The following is a 22698-nucleotide window of genomic DNA, read 5'->3' on the forward strand; positions in this document are numbered from 1 at the left end:
ATTTTTTTTTTTTTTTTTTTTGGAAGCATGAGTCAGTGGCGACAATATTATCTGTCCACATTGCTTTCAAATACTTTATGAATACAATGTAAATTTTGTAAACTTCTTGATTCATTTCAGTTTTAGAATTAATTAGTAATGTTTATGCCCAATTGCTTATTAAGTGCTTTATTGCTGATCGATTAGAGTAAGTGGGGGCACAGGCTACTCCTTAGAAATGAGAACTTCCTTGCTTTTATTGCTTTTTTCTTTGCAAAAATGTATAAAAATTTCTTTTCCAGCCATTAATGAATAAGTTATTAAAAATGTCAAATTTTAATATTTCTAATCTGTACTGAAATCTGTTTCCATGGGGAAAATATTCTGCTAAACCATGTAGAAAATTTTTTAGGCCCCCCCCCCTTAAATTTTGCATGTGGGCGCCCTTGATCTACGCCCAAGCAATTTAAAAAAATTTAACACCCAATACCCTAGGTTCCTCAGCATGTCCCCCCCCCCCCCCCAAAAAAAAAGCAGCCTGTATCCACCTTTGGCATGAGTTGCGTGTTTTCTTTAGTAAACGCAATGCTGAATACGCAAAATTTGAATTTACTAATTTAGTTAAGTTTAATTCTTATCATGGGAAGATTTACAGTTTCAGAAAATTAATCAAAAAGAGAAAAAAACTTATTTGATCATGAACTTTAGTAATATGTGTATTTTTTTCTATACAGGAAAAAAGGATTCACGTTTTCTTAGCCTGTTGATCTTTCTGTAATAAATTAGCTAAATTGCCAAAAAAAAAACTGAAAAGTCAGAATCAAGTCAAAAGTTAAATGCAAGACAAAAATAAGTTGAACATAATATACTTCCCAGAAAGTTAAAAATTATCATTGCATTCATTTTGTCATATTCTTACATCCAAACAATTTTTGCATGCAGGTATTCCAGCGCTCATTATTGGTCATGCTGCGACGAAGCAAATTTAGAACTAAGTCAGAAGATTAAAGAAGCTGTAAACACATATTTTACAAGAGATGAAGTACCACTTGATGATATGTTAGATTCTACTTTTACAGAAAATGAGCCTCCAGAGGTATAAAAAATTGTCACTCTTGTTCAAACATTTCTATGTACATTCAAGTCTTTGGGTTTGACTCAAAATTTTCATTAAGAAATATGCATAATAAATAAAAGTCATTTGGGATAACTTTAAGCCTTGTCTGTTAACTTTGTACCAATTCAGGTTTTTTAGTATAGAGACCCTGATTAAGGCATGGGCCTACAGACCCATGCCTAAATGAGGGCCAAAATTTTATATGTAATATTGCATTTATCGAGTTTTAAATATAAAATCACTAAAAACAAAATGTGTTAAAATGTTTTTTCCTTTTTTTGAGATATCACGATTGCTTATTGTTTTCATTTGACTGTTTTGGCGTCCTATCATTTTATTTTCCCACCCTCTGCAGCACCACTGTCGACTGGCCTCACGATGCTGCTCCTCTAGCGAAAACCGTCTCCAGGTTGCGCCTATATCCTACACACATCTGCAGACACACATACATACACACACCTGTACAAACACACTCATGCCTGCACACAGACACAACACACATGCCTACAGACACACACACCTACAGACACATATGCACACACACTCATGCCTGCATACAGACACAAACACACACGCATACATAAAAATTCCTATACACACACATACCCACACACTCATGTCTGGGCGCAAAAACACACCTCTACATACACACACACACACTCGTGATTAGCGAAAAACATAATTTGAATTCAAGAAGCCAAAATTCAAATTAATTTATCTTTTTTTTCTGTATTATTTTTGGTTTAAATTAAACATTCAGAACAAAATTTCATTTAATACTAGCTGCGTGCCCGGCGTTGTACGGGCTACTTAAAAAATGAAAGAGATGTCCAATTGATATTTTTGTATTACTCTGACATCAGTTTCTAAAGCGCTAAGGAGTAAATAAATACGCGTAATGCAAGGTTTGCAAAACACCAGTAGTTTTTGGCAAAAATCTCTTTAACGTTAATCATAGTTATCAATGATACAAGTTATGAGTATTTGAGTATTTTCAATTAGCACAAAAGATGAAAATATATGCATTATCAACTATAATCTGTGCTCACTTTAAAATGAATTACATCTGATAGACTATATCTGAAATATTTATGTACAATTACAATCAGCTTTTTACATAAAATGACACGCACTTTTTTTTTGATTACGTGAAACTAAAGCACCAAACTAAATAAATACCAATCAGCATTAATTTAATACCAAGTCATCAGATTCCAAATTAGCTTTAGTTAAAATCCTTAAAAACAATCTTTTTTGTTCAACTCTGTTTCAAAAGAAATCCAAACAATCTTAATTTAACATGTTCTTTTAACGATACAAACTTTATTTCAAAAATAGAAACAGGAAGGAAAAAGATTTATTACAATTCGAAAACTCATCCATGTGATGGGAAAAAGTCCAACAAAATAAACACAATTAGTCACACATCCTAAATGTACCAAAATATGAGGCCGGTGAATGATAAACTTAACACTACAGTCAATAAACATAACTAAAGAAACAACTTTCATATGCTGAAAAGAGTTAAGAACGTTGAATGTAAAAAATAAAAGAAAGACAGACGATTAAATAAAGGCTCCGAATAAAATAATGTCCGAATAGAGCAACCAATTTTAAACTAATTTAAAATGAAATTTCTAGATAGAAATGTTGTTTTAAGACTTGTACAGCAGCCAAAAAAAATCTCTTTTAAAAGAATTATTAGAATTTTACTTGCTTACCCATATGCAAAATGGCAACAGGAAAGAAATAAAAAATCCTTAATAACGTTATGTTAATTAACGTTTTAATTATCTCCGCTAATTAAAGTCGCACAATTACAAGATCGGTTCTATTGTTTTCTTTGGAAAATTTCGAATTGATCGGTATCTCGTTTGACTCTCGATTCGCAGAGGTTCTCGACAAGATCGATCTTCAGACAGACAGACAGACGGACGCGAACAGATTTTAATATTATAGTGGACTAGAGGACTTTCCTGCTGCATGCTTTGCTCGCAGGTGGCGCGTTCGCCACCTGGCGTTGGCTAAAATTTTGCACACTTTCATAAATTTCAAAACATTATTAGTTTTCTCACAGCAATATTTCAATGCTGTTACAAAATAAACAAGAAAATGCAAAAAGTTTTCTTGTGGATGCAAATGCTTCCTGTTGTGTTAGAGTAACGACACCAGTAACAAATATGCTTAAGACATCGCTCTCAGATCAACTCAATTTTCTGAACCTTTTAATGTATTTAGAAATTTAAAACTATTTTTCTCACATGCAACTACATCTCATCTAACGTTTGGCTGCTTCTGGATCCTCTGAATTAGTTAATTCTATTTTTATTTGCTCAATTTCGAAAAAAGGTCCAACCCCCAGTAACAGACACTGACAATTCTGATGATACCTTGCAACAGATATGTTGAAGAAAGGATGAGTAATGAACAAAATTCCCTTTTTCTCTTCAAAATGTACAAAAGTTCTTTATTTTTCTATCTAAAACCTTGTTAAATTCATATGAACATGTAACACTGGCAGACCTTGTGATGGCTGTTCATAACTTCCCACTAATGCCTTGTAAATACCAACTGGCTCATAAAATTCACTCTGTTAACACTAGATGGTTGCACCGTATTCATGGGTCACAGCAACATCAGTTTTACCCGTGTAAAGTTCTTATTATTTAAATCCAAACTTACGACTGTCTGTTACTGGACCCTTGTCTGTTACTGGTGCCATTACCCTATATGTTTATAAAAAAGGAACAAATTCAATATTTTTAAGTTTACTACAGCTTGAGTAACAATTGCTTTTCAACTAGAAAATCATCTTCTTAATTTCTTTCTTTTGTGTATATTTTGCAGGACATGCTTTTGTATGCTAGATCACAAATACGGGACCTGATCTGCACCCATCGTGACCAGGAATTCTCCGGTCGAGCAATAGCTCGCATATTCCATGGAATTACAAGTCCTTGTTACCCATCTGAAATTTGGGGAAAAGTAAGAAAATTCTGGAGGAGCTTTCTTCATATTGACTTCAATATTTTGCACAAAATTGCCAATGAAGAACTTAAAACCTATAGATAATGGAAACTGTTTTTAGTTTTTATTTCCTGTCATTTTAAATGTCCATTCTTCACAAAATGTTCAACTGTAATTGTCATTGATTGTACAAACATACATAGATGTTTTTGTAAATGATCCAGTTTATTTTATAAATAACTTAAATTTTAAATTTGGTAGATGTTTTTATTTTAACTGTTATTTTAACTAGTCAGATGTTCATTGACAGATCTGATTTATAAAAGAAAAATTTTACAACTCGCTGATTTAAAACTGTTCAGTTGCTAGTATTTTTTTTTAAAAATACTTTAACATAGAACAATAATCAAAGGGAAAAAAAACATGCTGAAATTCTTAAATGCAGTAAACCCTCATTTTACGCGGTTTAAGATTTGACTTTTATTTTATTCTACGCGGATGAGTTTCAGTTTTACTCAGATGCGGCAATGCAAACAGATAAAATTTTCCCTTCTTTCAAAATTCAAACTCCTAAAGATTGCAGATTACGCGTAATCAGCTGCATTTTGACGTGTTAATAATCGAGCTTGGGCCACTGGAGACATTTTATGCGATTGGTTCCAGAGCTCTTTCCACAAGTAAAGTTAATAAACTCACACAGTTCAGAACTCACTAGAAGAAGAGCTTTTAGGAGTGACAAAGGAGGCCAAAATCAACAAGAATACTTTCGTCTTTAAATTCCATCATCTTTTCCTTTAATAATGTACTGATTAGTTTGATAATGCTTAAAGTATTCTTGACATTGGTGCCAAAACTCAGATGGATTTGAGCCGAAAAACAAATGTTGCTACTGTACTTTCTGATCATTTAGTTAGGAAAATCTAAAGCACCGAGAGAGAGAAACGGTCACATGGTTCAACTACGATGACAGAACACACGTTTTGCGTGAACCTTGCAGTACTTTACTTTAAAATATATCTCGGGACCTAAAATCGTTGGTTCTAAGAAATGAAAAGGCTTCTCTCTCTCTACGTTTAATTTGTTCTCAATTGACATATCACAGTAGGAAATTTCATTACAAAAAGCAGAGCTGGCTTTCTTATTGTCCTTTGGCAACGGGTTAAATATTTATTTCAATTCTCGCTCAACAATAGGTTAAATAAATATTAATCATTTGGGAGATATAACCATCCAATGTTTAAATTAATTAATGAATTAACAAAAACGTTTCCGATTTGATCCATTGCGCTTCGAAACCATGCTTACCACAACTTAATTACACACAAAAAATTTGATCAAAATCGGTTCAGCCGTTTAAAAGCCTTATGGTGACAAACGTCTGCACAGAAGATTTTTATATATTAAGATATACTCTATATACTCTCAACCTTTTTTTAGAGCTCAAGCTTCAAACATTTTCATATTACGACACATTATGTATATGATTGTATACACATATTGTGAGTAATGGATTACTGGGAGTATACCCTCAGAAAATTTGATGGGAACATCACTGGTCTGGACTATACGGGGGTGCCCCAAAACTTCCCAACAGAAAATTTGTTTAGGGACGTATGGGTTTCCTGGGATGATCTTTGTGGATGATAGTGTAAACCATTCCTTTACTCTGATTGAGTTCGTCATTGATTTCACGGGTCTCTTAATCTCTGGATTAGCTCGGATCATTTCATTAACGAAGACAATGGAATCAATGGTGATTGCAATGTTTGCTTGGCTCGGTCTCAGCAGATCTGATGTCGTTTGCCGCCCTTAATGGTACTACCGCGCTTTCTGATCTGCATCCGTGGATAGCACGACTTTCCTTTTGTACAATTTCCCCTACTGCAAACAGGTTTAACTGCTGAACGGCATTCGAGATGCATACCTCATACCACCCTTTATAAACTTGTGCACTGACATTCTAATTGAATCATTCATTCTGATGTTATTGCACTTGTCCACTTTTCATTTGGGCAACCCAAGGATTGCTCAAATGAAAATACAAGTCTAAAATATGATATTAAAATATAAATGAATTATATAAGTTAATATGATTTTATTGTTTTATTTTTTGCACGTAATTTTGTTTTTATGGAAAAGTATGCTAAAAATTACATCTACTTCATGAACAAAATCATTCCAAGCTCAGCTTGTCGTCATCAATTTAAGAGCCAGTTTTTATCAGAAACGGTTAGAAATGGGTGTTCTGATATACACCATTTTTGATTTTGGCTCAAATTTTTAAAGTGGATTTTTTTTTAAAGACTTTTGAAGACGCGTATTTTTTCTTTTCTTCGAAAAATTTTTTTGGAAACCTGTAAAAGTTCGTTAACCCTAGCGTCAATGACCAAACTTTTCCCTTACTTTCAATAACCGGTACCCATTTCCAATTTCGAAGATTTAGAGCAAAAAAATAATTTTTTTCTAACACTCTTCTATTTAATTAAAACATTTTTTTCCACCCTCATCTGGGGAAGTTTGTGTGTCCTGCTTCTACCAAAAAACGAATTGGCTTATTGTTTTCTAGCGTTTTATGCTTACGTTTCACGCTAAGTTGTCTGTTAGAAAAAAAATGTGTTTCTCTAGTTTTTTCGTAATACTGAATGTATTAGATTTCACACTTTGGTATTTCATTGTGAATTCGAAGTATTTTATTTATTTATACCAGTGATGTTCAACTTACAACCCGCGGACCACATGGGGCCCACGAAACTCATACCATATACCAGGCATCGCAGCGTTCCTATATTCCTATATTTTCCTATATTTCTGAAAAAGGTTCCTATTTTCCTATAATTCCTATATTTTCCTATATTTTCAGTTTCCGCTTCCTTTTTTTTTTTTTTTTTTTTACTTTTCCCCCGACTTTTTGCTACTGCATTTCCGCGAGCGACGCGCAGACGCCATTTTATCTAAGCAGGGCTCCCAAATGGTCCGCTTTTCCCGCCAAAGTTCGTTTTTTATGGTAGAGTCCGCTTTAGACCGCTTTTTAACATTTCAGTCTGATTAGTCCGCTTTTACATAGTTTTTACTTAAATATCACATTTTAAAAGTTTTTTCATTTCGTTAAAAGTTACTGTACACCCAAACACGCCGCCGCACAGTGGTCGATTTATTGAATCTAGCTGGACAAAAATCAAAATTGCATCATTGTTTTTTCGCGATAACTAATATTTTATTAGAAACTTAAATACCTATAAATCAGGGAAGCATGTCTAATTTGGACGGGAAGTTCCTGAATTTTTTCCTGTAGTGGGTTGAAGTTCGCATTTAGCAAAAGTGCATTTTGTGACCTTCTACATGGAAGATAATTGATTATCGTTAAAATTTGTGTGCCTAATTTTAAATTATTTATGTTTATATATTGTCATTGGGTTATCCAATGTTAATATTATTTATCAGTTTCATTAATTAAATGCGAGTTTTAGATGCATTTTTTTTCCAAGATAAAAAGTGACGAATAATACACCATTTCATCAAAAGTTATTCGAGCAGCAAAAAAATTCTCCACGAGCCTCCGCCTTCTAATTTAAGTTTTTATGTACCTGGTATATCTAAAAACATCTGGGCAAAATACTATAGCCGGATCTATCCGGCCATACGAGTATTATCAATTTTCATGAATCATGGTGCCAAAAACTTAATTTATATTCAATAAAGATGATCATGTTTGATTTCCTTTTCCCTTCAGTTAATGTTTTTTTTTAACTATCGTCTGCTGTTGAATGTCGTCTGCTGTTTATTTTTAAACCTTTTTTTTTTTTTTTTGCCTTTGGCAACTATAAGTAATTTTTATAACTATTCTACAGTTTTTTTTTTTTTTTTTTGGAATGCAGTGCAGATGGTAGTAATAACGTTCGCCTCTGCATATGTAAGTGAAACAAATATATTTTCCTATCATTAATACATGTGAATTTATGCTGATTTAATGGTTTCATTAAAAAAGCAAACTCTTTTTGATGTTTGGCTTCTAAATAAGGACTCGAATAGTGTATATAATTTTGTGATTGAAACTTTAAACTTGAATGACTGTAAGAATGATATTAAGCTAAGTGTTGTAAATACTGTAAATAATTTTTGTGTACATGTAAAAGACAAATGGAAGCGTTGCTCTTCGTCACAGAAAACTTTCTTGCCAAACCATTCTATTTGATTAAAAAGTGATATTATATTTGATGAAAGAGTTGTTAAAGAAGCTGTCATAAGACTTCCATGATCTTCAAAAATACAGCAAAATTTTGCAGCTCGCGATCGACCTACAACAACTTTTGAAAATTCAAGCCTTAAAACTAAAAAACGTAAAGTCGCATCTGTTATTCAAGATAGTAGTTCAGAGCAATTAGTTTTTCCCGCTCAAATTAGTCTTCGTTCTTCAGAAAAACGAAATGCTGCAGAACTCTTACAACAAGTAAATGTGTCACCAAAAAGAGCTACTAGAATTAAAACGGCTTTAAAAAGAATCGTAACAAATAAAGTGGTGAAACTAACTCCAGACCAAAAGCTTTAGCCTACTATGTAAATACAAAACTGACAAAAAGTCAGTACATTGAAACACACAAATTAGCTAAAAATCAGAATGCAAATATAGATCCATGTTATGAAAAAGTATTAGAATCAAAGAAAAAAAGTTATCCAGATGATATATATATATAACTGACATTTCTGCCGAAATAAATCTTCAGTCGCTTATAAATCATACAATATTGCGGCTTTTTCAAAGTGAATGTGAAAAATTCGAGGAACTTTTAACGGTAGATACTTCTTCCATAATATGATTTTTAAATGGGGATGTGACGGAGCTTCTGGACAAAGCACTTATAAACAGCAATAAGAAAGCACTGAAGTCTCTTACGATGATTCATCTGTGTTTACGATTTCATTAGTACCACTTCAATTAAAAAGTCAAGAAAAGGAGCTCTGGAAAAATCCTCGGCCATCTTCAACCAGATATTGCAGACCAATAAAAGTGATTTTTGAAAAAGAGACTCCAACATTAATCAAGAAAGAAGTTGATAAAATAGAATCTCAAATAGCAAGCCTTTGTCCTTCAAAAATAAAAATTAATGATAGAGAATTTTTGGTAGGACAATCATTGGTAATGACTATGGTTGATGGGAAAATGTGTAGCATTCTAAATGAACAATCTAATCAAAAATGTTACATTTGCGGAGCTTGTCCTAAAGAAATGAATGTGCTTGAGAACATACTCAAAAATCAATAGATCTTTAAAAATTCAGATTTGGATTATAAGGTTTACATGCTTGGATCAGATGCTTCAAATGTCTTCTTCATTTGTCATATAAACTTGAAGTGAAAAAATGGCAAGTAAGAAATTAAGAAGATAAGGAAACGGTAAAAAGGCGTAAAAAATATATTCAAGACAGATTTAGAAAAGAAATGGGCCTTTTGGTAGATAGACCGAAGCAAATTTCTGGAACAACAAATGACGGAAACAATGCTCGCAGATTTTTTGCTAATCCGACTTTGTCATCCGATATAACGGGATTAGACATTGGACTTGTACAGCGTTTTTCAATAATTTTACAAGCCGTTTCTAGTGAACAAGAAATAAATGAAGACGAATTTGAAAAGTTTACTTTTGACACTGCGAAACGGTATGTTCAACTATATAACTGGTATTTTTATGCCGGCTAGTGTGCATAAGTTGTTAATTCATGGAAGACAAATTATTGAGCATGCCATTCTACCAATAGGACAACTTTCTGAAGAAGCGCAAGAGGCTCGAAATAAAGATTTCAAAGCTTTCCGAGAACATTTCTTTCGAAAATGTTCAAGGCAAAAAACTTTGGAAGACATAATACATATGTTACTTATTATGTCTGACCCTTTAATTACAAAGCTAAGAAGCTACTCTAAAAAACATGAGAATTTACTATCTAAAGAAGCTGCATTGTTGTTGAGAAGCAATCAAAAGATAGACTACAGTTCCTCAGACAGTAGTTCTGCTGAAGATGACGAAAATTTTAGTTACTGACGCTTTTATTTTATGTAGTTTTATGTTTACTATCAATATAACGACCGAATTAAAGCTTTTAACTCGGTTTGACAAACCAAAGTATTTTTGTCCAGCTAGATTTGTGAAATCGACCACTGTGCGCCGCAGCGCGTGTTAAACCAAGTTCGTACGCCCATTAAAAAAACCTTGAAAGGTTATTGGAAAAAAAAGGTCTTTTTTTTTTTCAAGTGCTTGAAAACCTTGAAAATGTATGAAAAGTTTCTCTATTGCTTGAATTCTTTCAAAAATCATTGGATTGTGTTTCAATAGTGCAATTTTCTGAACATATATATATTCGGTTTGATTTATCGCGAAAAATTGCTTTCGTGTTTAAGGTTTCAATCCCTTTGCATCTTGTTAATATTTTGATGTTTTTACAATCCAAAGTGATTTTGACATGACCTTAGCTTAGCTTATTTTTCGTTTAATTTCAATATTAACGAAGGAATTATTTTGGAAACTATGGCAACATTGAACTTACTTGGATTTCGCGGAAAAATGCTTCTCGCGTTTGAAATTTCAATCCTTTTGCATCTTGTAAATATTTTGATGTGTTCCACAATTGGAAGTTATTTTAACATATGCTCCCTTAGTTTAGTTTATTTTTCGTTTAATTTTGGTAATTAAAGAAGGGAAAAATTTGGAAACCATGACAACATTGAACTTATTTGTACTTCGCGGAAAATTGCATCTCGCGTTTGAAATTTCAATCCTTTTGCATCTTGTGAACATTCTGATGTTTTTGACAATTGGAAGTTATTTTGACATATACTGATATAGATTAGCTTATTTTTCATTTAATTTCAATAATTAACGGAGGGATTATTTTGGAAGGCATGGCAACATTGTACTTACTCGGATTTCGCGGAAAAATGCTTCTCGCGTTTGAAATTTCAATCCTTTTGCATCTTGTAAATATTTTAATGTGTTCCACAATTGGAAGTTATTTTGAAATATGCTACGTTAGTTTAGCGTATGTTTCGTTTAATTTCAATAATTAACGAAGGAATTATTTTAGAAACCACGGTAACATTGAGCTTATTCGGACTTCGCGGAAAATTGCTTCTCGCGTTTGAAATTTCAATCCTTTTGCATCTTGTTAACATTTTGATGTATTTGACAATTGGAAGTATTTTGACATATGCTGCTATAGATTAGCTTATTTTTCATTTAATTTCAATAATTAACGAAGGAATTATTTTGGAACCCATGGTGACATTGAACTTACTCGGATTTCGCGGAAAAATGCTTCTCGCGTTTGAAATTTCAATCCTTTTGCATCTTGTAAATATTTTGATGTGTTCCACAATTGGAAGATATTTTAACATATGCTACCTTAGTTTAGCTTATTTTTCGTTAAATTTTAGTAATTAACGAAGGAAAAAATTTGGGAAACATGACAACATTGAGCTTATTCGGACTTCGCGGAAAATTGCATCTCGCGTTTGAAATTTCAATCCTTTTGCATCTTGTAAATATTTTGATGTTTTTGACAATTGGAAGTTATTTTGACATATGCTGCTATAGATTAGCTTATTTTTCATTTAATTTCAATAATTAACGAAGGAATTATTTTTGAAACCATGGCAACATTGAACTTACTCGGATTTCGCGGAAATTGACGAAGGAATTACTTCGGAAACCATGGTAACATTGAGCTTATTCGGACTTCGCAGAAAAATGCTTCTCGCGTTTGAAATTTCAATCCTTTTGCATCTTGTAAATATTTTAATGTGTTCCACAATTGGAAGTTATTCTGACATATGCTACTTTAGATTAGCTTATTTTTCATTTAATTTCAATAATTAACGAAGGAATTATTTTGGAAACCACGGTAACATTGAACTTACTCGGACTTCGTGGAAAATTGCTTTTTGTGAATTGAAATTTCAATCTTTTTGAATCATGTAAATGTTGAAATATTTTTCCCAATCGAATGTTATTTTCCCATATGCCACCTTAGATTAGCATGTTTTATGTTCAGGCATCGCAGCGTTCCTATATTCCTATATTTTCCTATATTTCTGAAAAAGGTTCCTATTTTCCTATAATTCCTATATTTTCCTATATTTTCAGTTTCCGCTTCCTTTTTTTTTTTTTACTTTTCCCCCGACTTTTTGCTACTGCATTTCCGCGAGCGACGCGCAGACGCCATTTTATCTAAGCAGGGCTCCCAAATGGTCCGCTTTTCCCGCCAAAGTTCGTTTTTTATGGTAAAGTCCGCTTTAGACCGCTTTTTAACATTTCAGTCTGATTAGTCCGCTTTTACATAGTTTTTACTTAAATATCACATTTTAAAAGTTTTTCCATTTCGTTAAAAGTTACTGTACACCCAAACACGCCGCCGCAGCGCGTGTTAAACCAAGTTCGTACGCCCATTAAAAAAACCTTGAAAGGTTATTGGGAAAAAAAGGTCTTTTTTTTTTTCAAGTGCTTGAAAACCTTGAAAATGTATGAAAAGTTTCTTTATTACTTGAATTCTTTCAAAAATCATTGGATTGTGTTTCAATAGTGCAATTTTCTGAACATATATATATTCGGTTTGATTTATCGCGAAAAATTGCTTTCGTGTTTAAGGTTTCAATCCCTTTGCATCTTGTTAATATTTTGATGTTTTTACAATCCAAAGTGATTTTGACATGACCTTAGCTTAGCTTATTTTTCGTTTAATTTCAATAATTAACGAAGGAATTATTTTGGAAACTATGGCAACATTGAACTTACTCGGATTTCGCGGAAAAATGCTTCTCGCGTTTGAAATTTCAATCCTTTTGCATCTTGTAAATATTTTGATGTGTTCCACAATTGGAAGTTATTTTAACATATGCTACCTTAGTTTAGTTTATTTTTCGTTTAATTTTGGTAATTAAAGAAGGGAAAAATTTGGAAACCATGACAACATTAAACTTATTTGTACTTCGCGGAAACTTGCATCTCGCGTTTGAAATTTCAATCCTTTTGCATCTTGTGAACATTTTGATGTTTTTGACAATTGGAAGTTATTTTGACATATACTACGTTAGTTTAGCGAATTTTTCGTTTAATTTCAATAATTGACGAAGGAATTACTTCGGAAACCATGGTAACATTGAGCTTATTCGGACTTCGCAGAAAATTGCTTCTCGCGTTTGAAATTTCAATCCTTTTGCATCTTGTAAACATTTTGATGTATTTGACAATTGGAAGTTATTTTGACATATGCTGCTATAGATTAGCTTATTTTCCATTTAATTTCAATAATTAACGAAGGAAATATTTTTAACCCATGGCAACATTGAACTTACTCGGATTTCGCGGAAAAATGCTTCTCGCGTTTGAAATTTCAATCCTTTTGCATCTTGTAATATTTTGATGTGTTTCACAATTGGAAGTTATTTTGACATATGCTACGTTAGTTTAGCGAATTTTTCGTTTAATTTCAATAATTGACGAAGGAATTACTTCGGAAACCATGGTAACATTGAGCTTATTCGGACTTCGCAGAAAATTGCTTCTCGCGTTTGAAATTTCAATCCTTTTGCATCTTGTAAACATTTTGATGTATTTGACAATTGGAAGTTATTTTGACATATGCTGCTATAGATTAGCTTATTTTCCATTTAATTTCAATAATTAACGAAGGAAATATTTTTAACCCATGGCAACATTGAACTTACTCGGATTTCGCGGAAAAATGCTTCTCGCGTTTGAAATTTCAATCCTTTTGCATCTTGTAAATATTTTGATGTGTTTCACAATTGGAAGTTATTTTGACATATGCTACGTTAGTTTAGCGAATTTTTCGTTTAATTTCAATAATTGACGAAGGAATTACTTCGGAAACCATGGTAACATTGAGCTTATTCGGACTTCGCAGAAAATTGCTTCTCGCGTTTGAAATTTCAATCCTTTTGCATCTTGTAAACATTTTGATGTATTTGACAATTGGAAGTTATTTTGACATATGCTGCTATAGATTAGCTTATTTTCCATTTAATTTCAATAATTAACGAAGGAAATATTTTTAACCCATGGCAACATTGAACTTACTCGGATTTCGCGGAAAAATGCTTCTCGCGTTTGAAATTTCAATCCATTTGCATCTTGTAAGTATTTTGATGTGTTCCACAATTGGAAGTTATTTTAACATATGTTACCTTAGTTTAGTTTATTTTTCGTTTAATTTTGGTAATTAAAGAAGGAAAAAATTTGGAAACCATGACAACATTGAGGTTATTCGGACTTCACGGAAAATTGCATCTCGCGTTTGAAATTTCAATCCTTTTGCATCTTATAAATATTTTGATGTGTTCCACAATTGGAAGTTATTTTGACATATGCTACTTTATATTAGCTTATTTTTCATTTAATTTCAATAATTAACGAAGGAATTATTTTGGAAACCACGGTAACATTGAACTTACTCGGACTTCGTGGAAAATTGCTTTTTGTGTTTGAAATTTCAATCTTTTTGAATCATGTAAATGTTGAAATATTTTTCCCAATCGAATGTTATTTTCCCATATGCCACCTTAGATTAGCATGTTTTATGTTTAATTTAGTAGAAAATAAATGTTTTATGGGAAACATGCCAACATTGAACTTGGTTCGTGAAAATGTGCTTCTGTGAGCTTTCAATAGTTTTGCATCTTATAAATATTTTTATATTTATGACAATTAGATGTTATTTTGACATGATACGTTTTAATTTTTATTTAAATAAGTAAAAAATTAATAATTTTTGTGTTTAATTCGAGTTTATTTAGTTTTTCAAACTTAATTTTGATTATTCTTTGCTTATTTTCGTTTATTACTGTTTTTTTGTGTGTGGGGGGGGGGGATATTAAATTTAAATAATTTAGTACATAGCATTTTAAAGTAGTATTTGTATATGAAACAAAGTTGAAGTATGTAATTTCATCAAGTTGAATTTGTGTACATCATTTCATTGTCATGATGCCTGCTGTTGTTCTCATGTGCCAGCTAGGCTGGCAATTTGGGGTGCACTGCTTCATTTTTCCAACCGCACTGTCATTTGGTGTGAAGTCCGACTTCCACAGTACACACGTCATAAGGACCAGTTTATAGGGTAGGCAATTATTCACAGCATAACATTAGATTCACACAAAGAAAGGACAAAAGAAAGTACGTCCATGCCCGAGCCTGGATTCGAACCCGGACCTTCCTGTCGCAGTCAGACTTCTCTGACCACTAGACAAGGCAGGCGGCATGATGCCTGCTAAGGGGGGATTTGTTCCCCCCCCCCCCATAAAAGTTCAAAGCACTCATGGCCCTGCAATCATGGAGTAATTTTTTAATGTAAGCTTTATGATTCTTGAAAATATACTTTGAATATGAAAATTGCAAAACTAAGCCTCATGTGATCTACTTCCCTTTGTGATTGAGCATTTCAGACATTTTTAGGAAAACTTTGAATACAGTAGATCTGTTTGGTGTGTGATAGATTCATATCGGTTTTGAAGGGTATAATGCTATTAAGAAGCATTACAAGACAGAAAAACACAAAAATAATTTTAAACTAAGGAAAGATGAAGCACAGCTTCATCTATCCTTCTGTGGGACTACCAGCAAACCCCCCCCCCTCCCATCCAAATGTTTGTGTAAATAATATTATTATTCAATGGATAAAAAGAACAGTTGTGCAGAAGATAAAGGAATTGTATCATTAAAAATCTCAGTATTATGGTTAATTAACAAATTATCTTCATGGATTTAGCAGCAGGCAGCTAATTTGCCTTTTGGTGCTTCCTTGAAATTAAATGAATGGTCCTCCCAAGGTCATCTTTTTAATCCTAACTGGTCCTCTTTAGTCCTCTTTTTAATTGAAAATGGTCTCCTTCCTTTTCTAAAGCTAAAACCGTGTTTCTTCCTGAGTGGAGCAGCGTTTGACTTTAGCTCGTCTCTGCAGCTCAATTCTGAGCCCATGAAGCTCCTGCGCAAGTCCTCAAAACTTCACTTTCGAACTCGGCGTCGATGAACTTGGGCGATCATGATGGGCGCATGGGCTGTGTAGGTTTTGATGATGTCATTCTAGGAAGGGCTCTCCGGCCACTTACCGTTTCAGGTCTCCACACGCACGATTTTTTTTCTTTTTTTGGAACTTTGCGTTTGGCTACGGTTGCAATTATTGTTACTTGCGGGATAGCTCATCTCAACTTCGATTGTTTTGGTTTTAACTGTGTGGAATGTAGGTGCTGCAGTTCGCGTATCAACTAAACGTTCATTTTAATAATAATGCCTCCGAAGAGGCCGCACAGCCAAGTTTTCAAAAAAGAATACGCAAAGCTGTTCTCGATTTTAAAAGAATTGAGGAAGTCGGAAAGACATGCACACTTTGGGGTCGTTCCAGACACAAATTGGGTCCGCTTTGCGGCCCCTTCACAAATTTACGCATCGTAAAAGCGGCCCCATTCACAAAATTCCATGTTCAAAAGCAGCTCATTCACAAAATAAATATACAAACAACATAATAGGGTAAATCTGGAGCTATCATTTTTTTCCAACCGGAAAGCTACCGGACCAGCAGCTACGTGTGAAACATAGTCGCCATATTTGGTCATTCACGGGATGGAATCAGACAAGATGCTTAAGTGCTTAAAATTCTAAGAACAAAGCAGAATTGTATTTTTAGACTTATTTATGCGTATGTATTGCACTTATGTCAGGTAGTGTTATTACATGTTTGTAATCAAATAGTAGTGCAGTCGAACCTGTTTATCTCGAACCTGCCTATCTCAAAAACCTCTCTGGGTCGAAGTTTTTCATTTTCCCTGCACATAAAGTATTAATTCAATGTTTTCCCCCATGTTTGTCTTGAATGAAATTTTCTGAAAACCTGCATAACTCGAATTTCGACTTAAGTGTCTTTCTTGAATTCCATCCACAACAATCTTTATTGACTGGAATTTGGAGACAGAAAGCACTTTTCTTAATATTAGCAGTCACATAATCCTCCAGAATTAAAACTTTATGTACAAAAAGCAAGTTTTCCAGCAATTAAATCCATTCTGAAACTGAAAGGAAGGGGACAATGTTGATTAGTAAAATTGCTCCCAAAGTTTTACTTTCGAGTCATTGCTCCAATTACTTATTTTTAGAACTTTTTTCAAAACTTCTGTATCTCGAAGCCTCCATATCTCGAATTTTTCTTATGTGCCGTAAAATTCGAGATAGACAGGTTCGACTGTATTGCATTTTGAAAAAAAAATGTCCTACTGGCCTGCCTTGTTATAAGAATTCCTGTATGTCCTCTTTTTATTTTCAAAATGTTCCTATATTATTTCGAAAAAATCCTATATTGTTTGCAAAAAATTCCTATATTTTCCATCAAATTCCTATATTTTTTTCAGAAAATTCCTATATTTTCTATCCAATTCCTATATTTTTTTCAGAAAATTCCTATATTTTCCTATATTTTTGTTGGCAAATGTCACTTCTATCCCTGTTTATGTTTAATTTAGTAGAAAATAAATGTTTTATGGGGAAACATGCCAACATTGAACTTGGTTCGTGAAAATATGCTTCTGTGAGCTTTCAATAGTTTTGCATCTTATAAATATTTTTATATTTATGACAATTAGAAGTTCTTTTGACATGATGCGTTTTAATTTTTATTTAAATAACTAAAAAATTAATAATTTTTGTGTTTAATTCGAGTTTATTTAGTTTTTCAAACTTAATTTTGATTATTCTTTGCTTATTTTCGTTTATTACTGTTTTTTTTTTTTTGTGTGGGGGGGATATTAAATTTAAATAATTGAGTACATAGCATTTTAAAGTAGCATTTGTATATGAAACAAAGTTGAAGTATGTAATTTCATCAAGTTGAATTTGTGTACATCATTTCATTGTCATGATGCCTGCTGTTGTTCTCATGTGCCAGCTAGGCTGGCAATTTGGGATGCGCTGCTTCATTTTTCCAACCGCACTGTCATTTGGTGTGAAGTCCGATTTGCACAGTACACACATGTCATAAGGACCAGTTTATAGGGTAGGCAATTATTCACAGCATAACATTAGATTCACACAAAGAAAGGACAAAAGAAAGTACGTCCATGCCCGAGCCGGGATTCGAACCCGGACCTTCCTGTCGCAGTCAGACTTCTCTGACCACTAGAAGAGGCAGGCGGCATGATGCCTGCTAAGGGGGGATTTCCCCCCCCCCCCCCCCATAAAAGTTCAAAGCACTCATGGCCCTGCAATCATGGAGTAATTTTTTAATGTAAGCTTTATGATTCTTGAAAATATCCTTTGAATATGAAAATAGCAAAACTAAGCCTCATGTGATCTGCTTCCCTTTGTGATTGAGCATTTCAGACATTTTTAGGAAAACTTTGAATACAGTAGATCTGTTTGGTGTGTGATAGATTCATATCGGTTGTGAAGGGTATAATGCTATTAAGAAGCATTACAAGACAGAAAAACACAAAAATAATTTTAAACTAAGGAAACATCTATCCTTCTGTGGGACTACCAGCAACCCCCCCCCCCTCCCATCCAAATGTTTGTGTAAATAATATTATTATTCAATGGATAAAAAGAACAGTTGTGCAGAAGATAAAGGAATTGTATCATTAAAAATCTCAGTATTATGGTTAATTAACAAATTATCTTCATGGATTTAGCAGCAGGCAGCTAATTTGCCTTTTGGTGCTTCCGTGAAATTAAATGAATGGTCCTCCCAAGGTCATCTTTTTAATCCTAACTGGTCCTCTTTAGTCCTCTTTTTAGTTGAAAATGGTCTCCTTCCTTTTCTAAAGCTAAAATGTGTTGAGTGCCCTGTACTGTGTTTCTTCCTGAGTGGAGCAGCGTTTGACTTTAGCTCGTCTCTGCAGCTCAATTCTGAGCCCATGAAGCTCCTGCGCAAGTCCTCAAAACTTCACTTTCGAACTTGGCGTCGATGAACTTGGGCGATCATGATGGTCACATGGGCTGTGTAGGTTTTGATGATGTCATTCTAGGAAGGGCTCTCCGGCCACTTACCGTTTCAGGTCTCCACACGCACGATTTTTTTTCTTTTTTCGGAACTTTGCGTTTGGCTACGGTTGCAATTATTGCTACTTGCGGGATAGCTGATCTCAACTTCGATTGTTTTGGTTTTAATTGTGTGGAATGTAGGTGCTGCAGTTCACGTATCAACTAAACGTTCATTTTAATAATAATGCCTCCGAAGAGGCCGCACAGCCAAGTTTTCAAAAAAGAATACGCAAAGCTGTTCTCGATTTTAAAAGAATTGAGGAAGTCGGAAAGACATGCACACTTTGGGGTCGTTCCAGACACAAATTGGGTCCGCTTTTCGGCCCCTTCACAAATTTATGCATCGTAAAAGCGGCCCCATTCACAAAATTCCACATTCAAAAGCAGCTCATTCACAAAATAAATATACAAACAACATAATAGGGTAAATCTGGAGCTATCATTTTTTTTCCAACCGGAAAGCTACCGGACCAGCAGCTACGTGTGAAACATAGTCGCCATATTTGGTCATTCACGGGATGGAATCAGACAAGATGCTTAAGTGCTTAAAATTCTAAGAACAAAGCAGAATTGTATTTTTAGACTTATTTATGCGAATGTATTGCACTTATGTCAGGTAGTGTTATTACATGTTTTTAATCAAATAGAGATAGACAGTCGAACCTGTTTATCTCGAACCTGCCTATCTCAAAAACCTCTCTGTGTCGAAGTTTTTCATTTTCCCTGCACATAAAGTATTAATTCAATGTTTTCCCCCATATTTGTCTTGAATGAAATTTTCTGAAAACCTGCATAACTCAAATTTCGACTTAAGTGTCTTTCTTGAATTCCATCCACAACAATCTTTATTGACTGGAATTTGGAGACAGAAAGCACTTTTCTTAATATTAGCAGTCACATAATCCTCCAGAATTAAAACTTTATGTACAAAAAGCAAGTTTTCCAGCAATTAAATCCATTCTGAAACTGAGAGGAAGGGGACATTGTTGATTAGTAAAATTGCTCCCAAAGTTTTACTTTCGAGTCATTGCTCCAATTACTTATTTTTAGAACTTTTTTCAAAACTTCTGTATCTCGAAGCCTTCATATCTCGAATTTTTCTTATGTGCCGTAAAATTCGAGGTAGACAGGTTCGACTGTATTGCATTTTGAAAAAAAAAAATGTCCTACTGGCCTGCCTTGTTATAAAAATTACTGTATGTTCTCTTTTTTTTATTTTCAAAATGTTCCTATATTATTTCGAAAAATTCCTATATTTTTTTCAGAAAATTCCTATATTTTCTATCCAATTCCTATATTTTTTTCAGAAAATTCCTATATTTTCCTATATTTTTGTTGGCAAATGTCACTTCTATCCCTGCATATACACATAGGCCTGCTGCACCGAAAAATATTATCTGTAATTTTTATCCTCACTATCATTTGCTCAACCTTTACTGTCATTCCATCTGACATTCGTAGGTATACTCAAAAAAAAAGACAGGTAATATATTGAAATTGAAATATTATTGTCTACATATTGAGAGATACGAAGTTCCTAATTCGGTATCACTGACGATGTAACAATATGTTCGTACGTCAACAAAAAGAGAAAAAGCCGTAATATTTTTTTCCACTTCACATTATAACAAAAGCAACTCTGGAGCAACTCTAAAAGTCACAACTATTTCGTTTTATAACAAAACAAAATCTAGTGTTGACACGATTGATCAAATATTTTGATAATTTCGAAGCATTTGATCGAATGGTGAAAACCAACGAGTGTAGTGCCCTCTGAAATATAATTATGAGCATCATTAATTTCATTTAAAATCTCAATTATATCTGGAAATGTAATTTGAATAAATGTAAATTATACGGAAACTTTCTTTAAGTCTAAGTTCTGCAGTGTGACTCTTTATGTAATATGCAATGTTTTCAAATATTTATAAATTTTTATTTATTTTTTTTTTTTTTACAGCGCGAAACATTTTTAGGGCATGGGAAGTGAGTCTAATTCTTCGGTTTTACACCAAGAAAATAAGTGAAAAAATTGAAAAACGAACCTTTGATCAAAAAAAATCGTTTCTGAGGATTTTTTTTTTTGGGGGGGGGGGGGGGAGGTACGCGCTTGAGTGTCCCAACTTGCTACAAATGTTCATGCTTTTGAACAATACACTTCTCTAACCTTTCAGAAGAATATTAATGGTGAATACAATGCTGTTTTCCCTATCAAATATAAATAATTACTATGCAACTACCAAAAACGTAATACAATTTGGGGGCGCGATGTCAAAGGGGGGGAGGGGGAATGATGGGGAAAAACGGTGGTCATACTTTGATTCAAGGGCTCATTTTACACGAGAGTCATCAAAAATTGGTGTCAGAAGCATTTTGAAGGGGCATTTTTTGACGTGCAGTGCAATGGGTACCCGGCTATTGAATCTCGGTATAAAAATTTCAAAGCTAAAAAACTCCCCCCCCCCATTTTTTTGAAAACACGGTTACAACTTTCTTTAGTTCAGATTCATGCAAATAGCAAGGATTAAAAGCAGTTCTACCAAGACCTAGTTACAAAGCGTAAAAATTATGATAAAAGTCGCAAAAAGGTACCCGGGTACCCGGTCATTGACGCTAGGGTTAAGTGGAGCCCGATGTAGAGGTTTTTCCAAATCAGCGTTTTTTAAAATGCGATTACTTTTTTGTATTAAGCATCAGCCAAAAAAAAATCTTGTGTTGACAATATGACATTTAGTACCTAAATTTAAATGTATCGTAAATTTCGTGGCTGACTTTCAGTACAGCTTTTCAGGGGTCGCCAAACTTTGTCGCAAAAAACGGAAAAGTGCCATGTTTGAGGCCCTCTGGTTCCCTGCATTCAGGCTTAACCGTGTTTTTTGTACGTAATTTGTATAAGAATATATATAAATTATTCAATACCTTATTAGTTGCATGGCCAAAGTCTGGCACCAAGAAATGTCAGTTTTTGTATCGAAATATGCTAAAAAGTGCAGTTTTCATAAGTCTTGATCTCAGTGCACTGAGGGTCAGTGTAGAACTGAATGCCTGTATTTCAAACTAGAGTATGTGTATTTTCACAAACAAGTGACAGAACTATTGGCAAATTCTTTTCAAGAACACAATACGTATTTAAAAACAGTAAAATGAACTATTTAGTTTTCAATTAAATCAACATATCTGGGTTTGAACTTTCCTCCAGGGACTTCCAGATACTATTTAAAAAACTAGTATGATCAAAAACTTACCATAAGAGTTATAAACTTGCAAATAGACTGGTTATGCTTACTCGCATACAGACTTAGAAAAAATGAAAAGCTTTCTGCAAACACTAATCCTAACAGAAAAATTTTCTGCAAATAATTATTTTGCCTAGTTCACCCTTGAATAAAGAATTAAATTTATATTACATTATTATATTTTATTTAAAGACAAAAAAAAAAGTGCTTTAAATCATTTACTAATTTTTTTTGCAATAACATATTGTTTATGCTTATTTTTCACCAACAGAAGAAAACTGCCAAAACCATTATTTTTTTCACACATGTGCTTTAAAAGGTTTTTGAAAAAAGGCTTCAATAGAAATATACAGGGATTTATAAAAAAA

General features: G+C 33.4%; 1 protein-coding gene across 1 annotated transcript in view; it reads left to right on the forward strand.

Annotated features, from left to right (window-relative positions):
* Positions 1-4267, forward strand: part of LOC129233445 (ATP-dependent DNA helicase Q4-like) — a 62671-nt gene extending 58404 nt beyond the window's left edge. Inside the window, exons 18-19 of the mRNA XM_054867470.1 lie at positions 922-1075; positions 3944-4267. Of these exons, the coding sequence (XP_054723445.1) occupies positions 922-1075; positions 3944-4168 (379 nt within the window). The 3' untranslated portion in view covers positions 4169-4267. The remainder of the gene's footprint in view (positions 1-921; positions 1076-3943) is intronic.
* The last annotated feature ends 18431 nt before the right edge of the window (positions 4268-22698 follow it).

Source organism: Uloborus diversus, unplaced genomic scaffold, assembly GCF_026930045.1.
Source record: "Uloborus diversus isolate 005 unplaced genomic scaffold, Udiv.v.3.1 scaffold_421, whole genome shotgun sequence".
NCBI classification, from domain to species: domain Eukaryota; kingdom Metazoa; phylum Arthropoda; class Arachnida; order Araneae; family Uloboridae; genus Uloborus; species Uloborus diversus.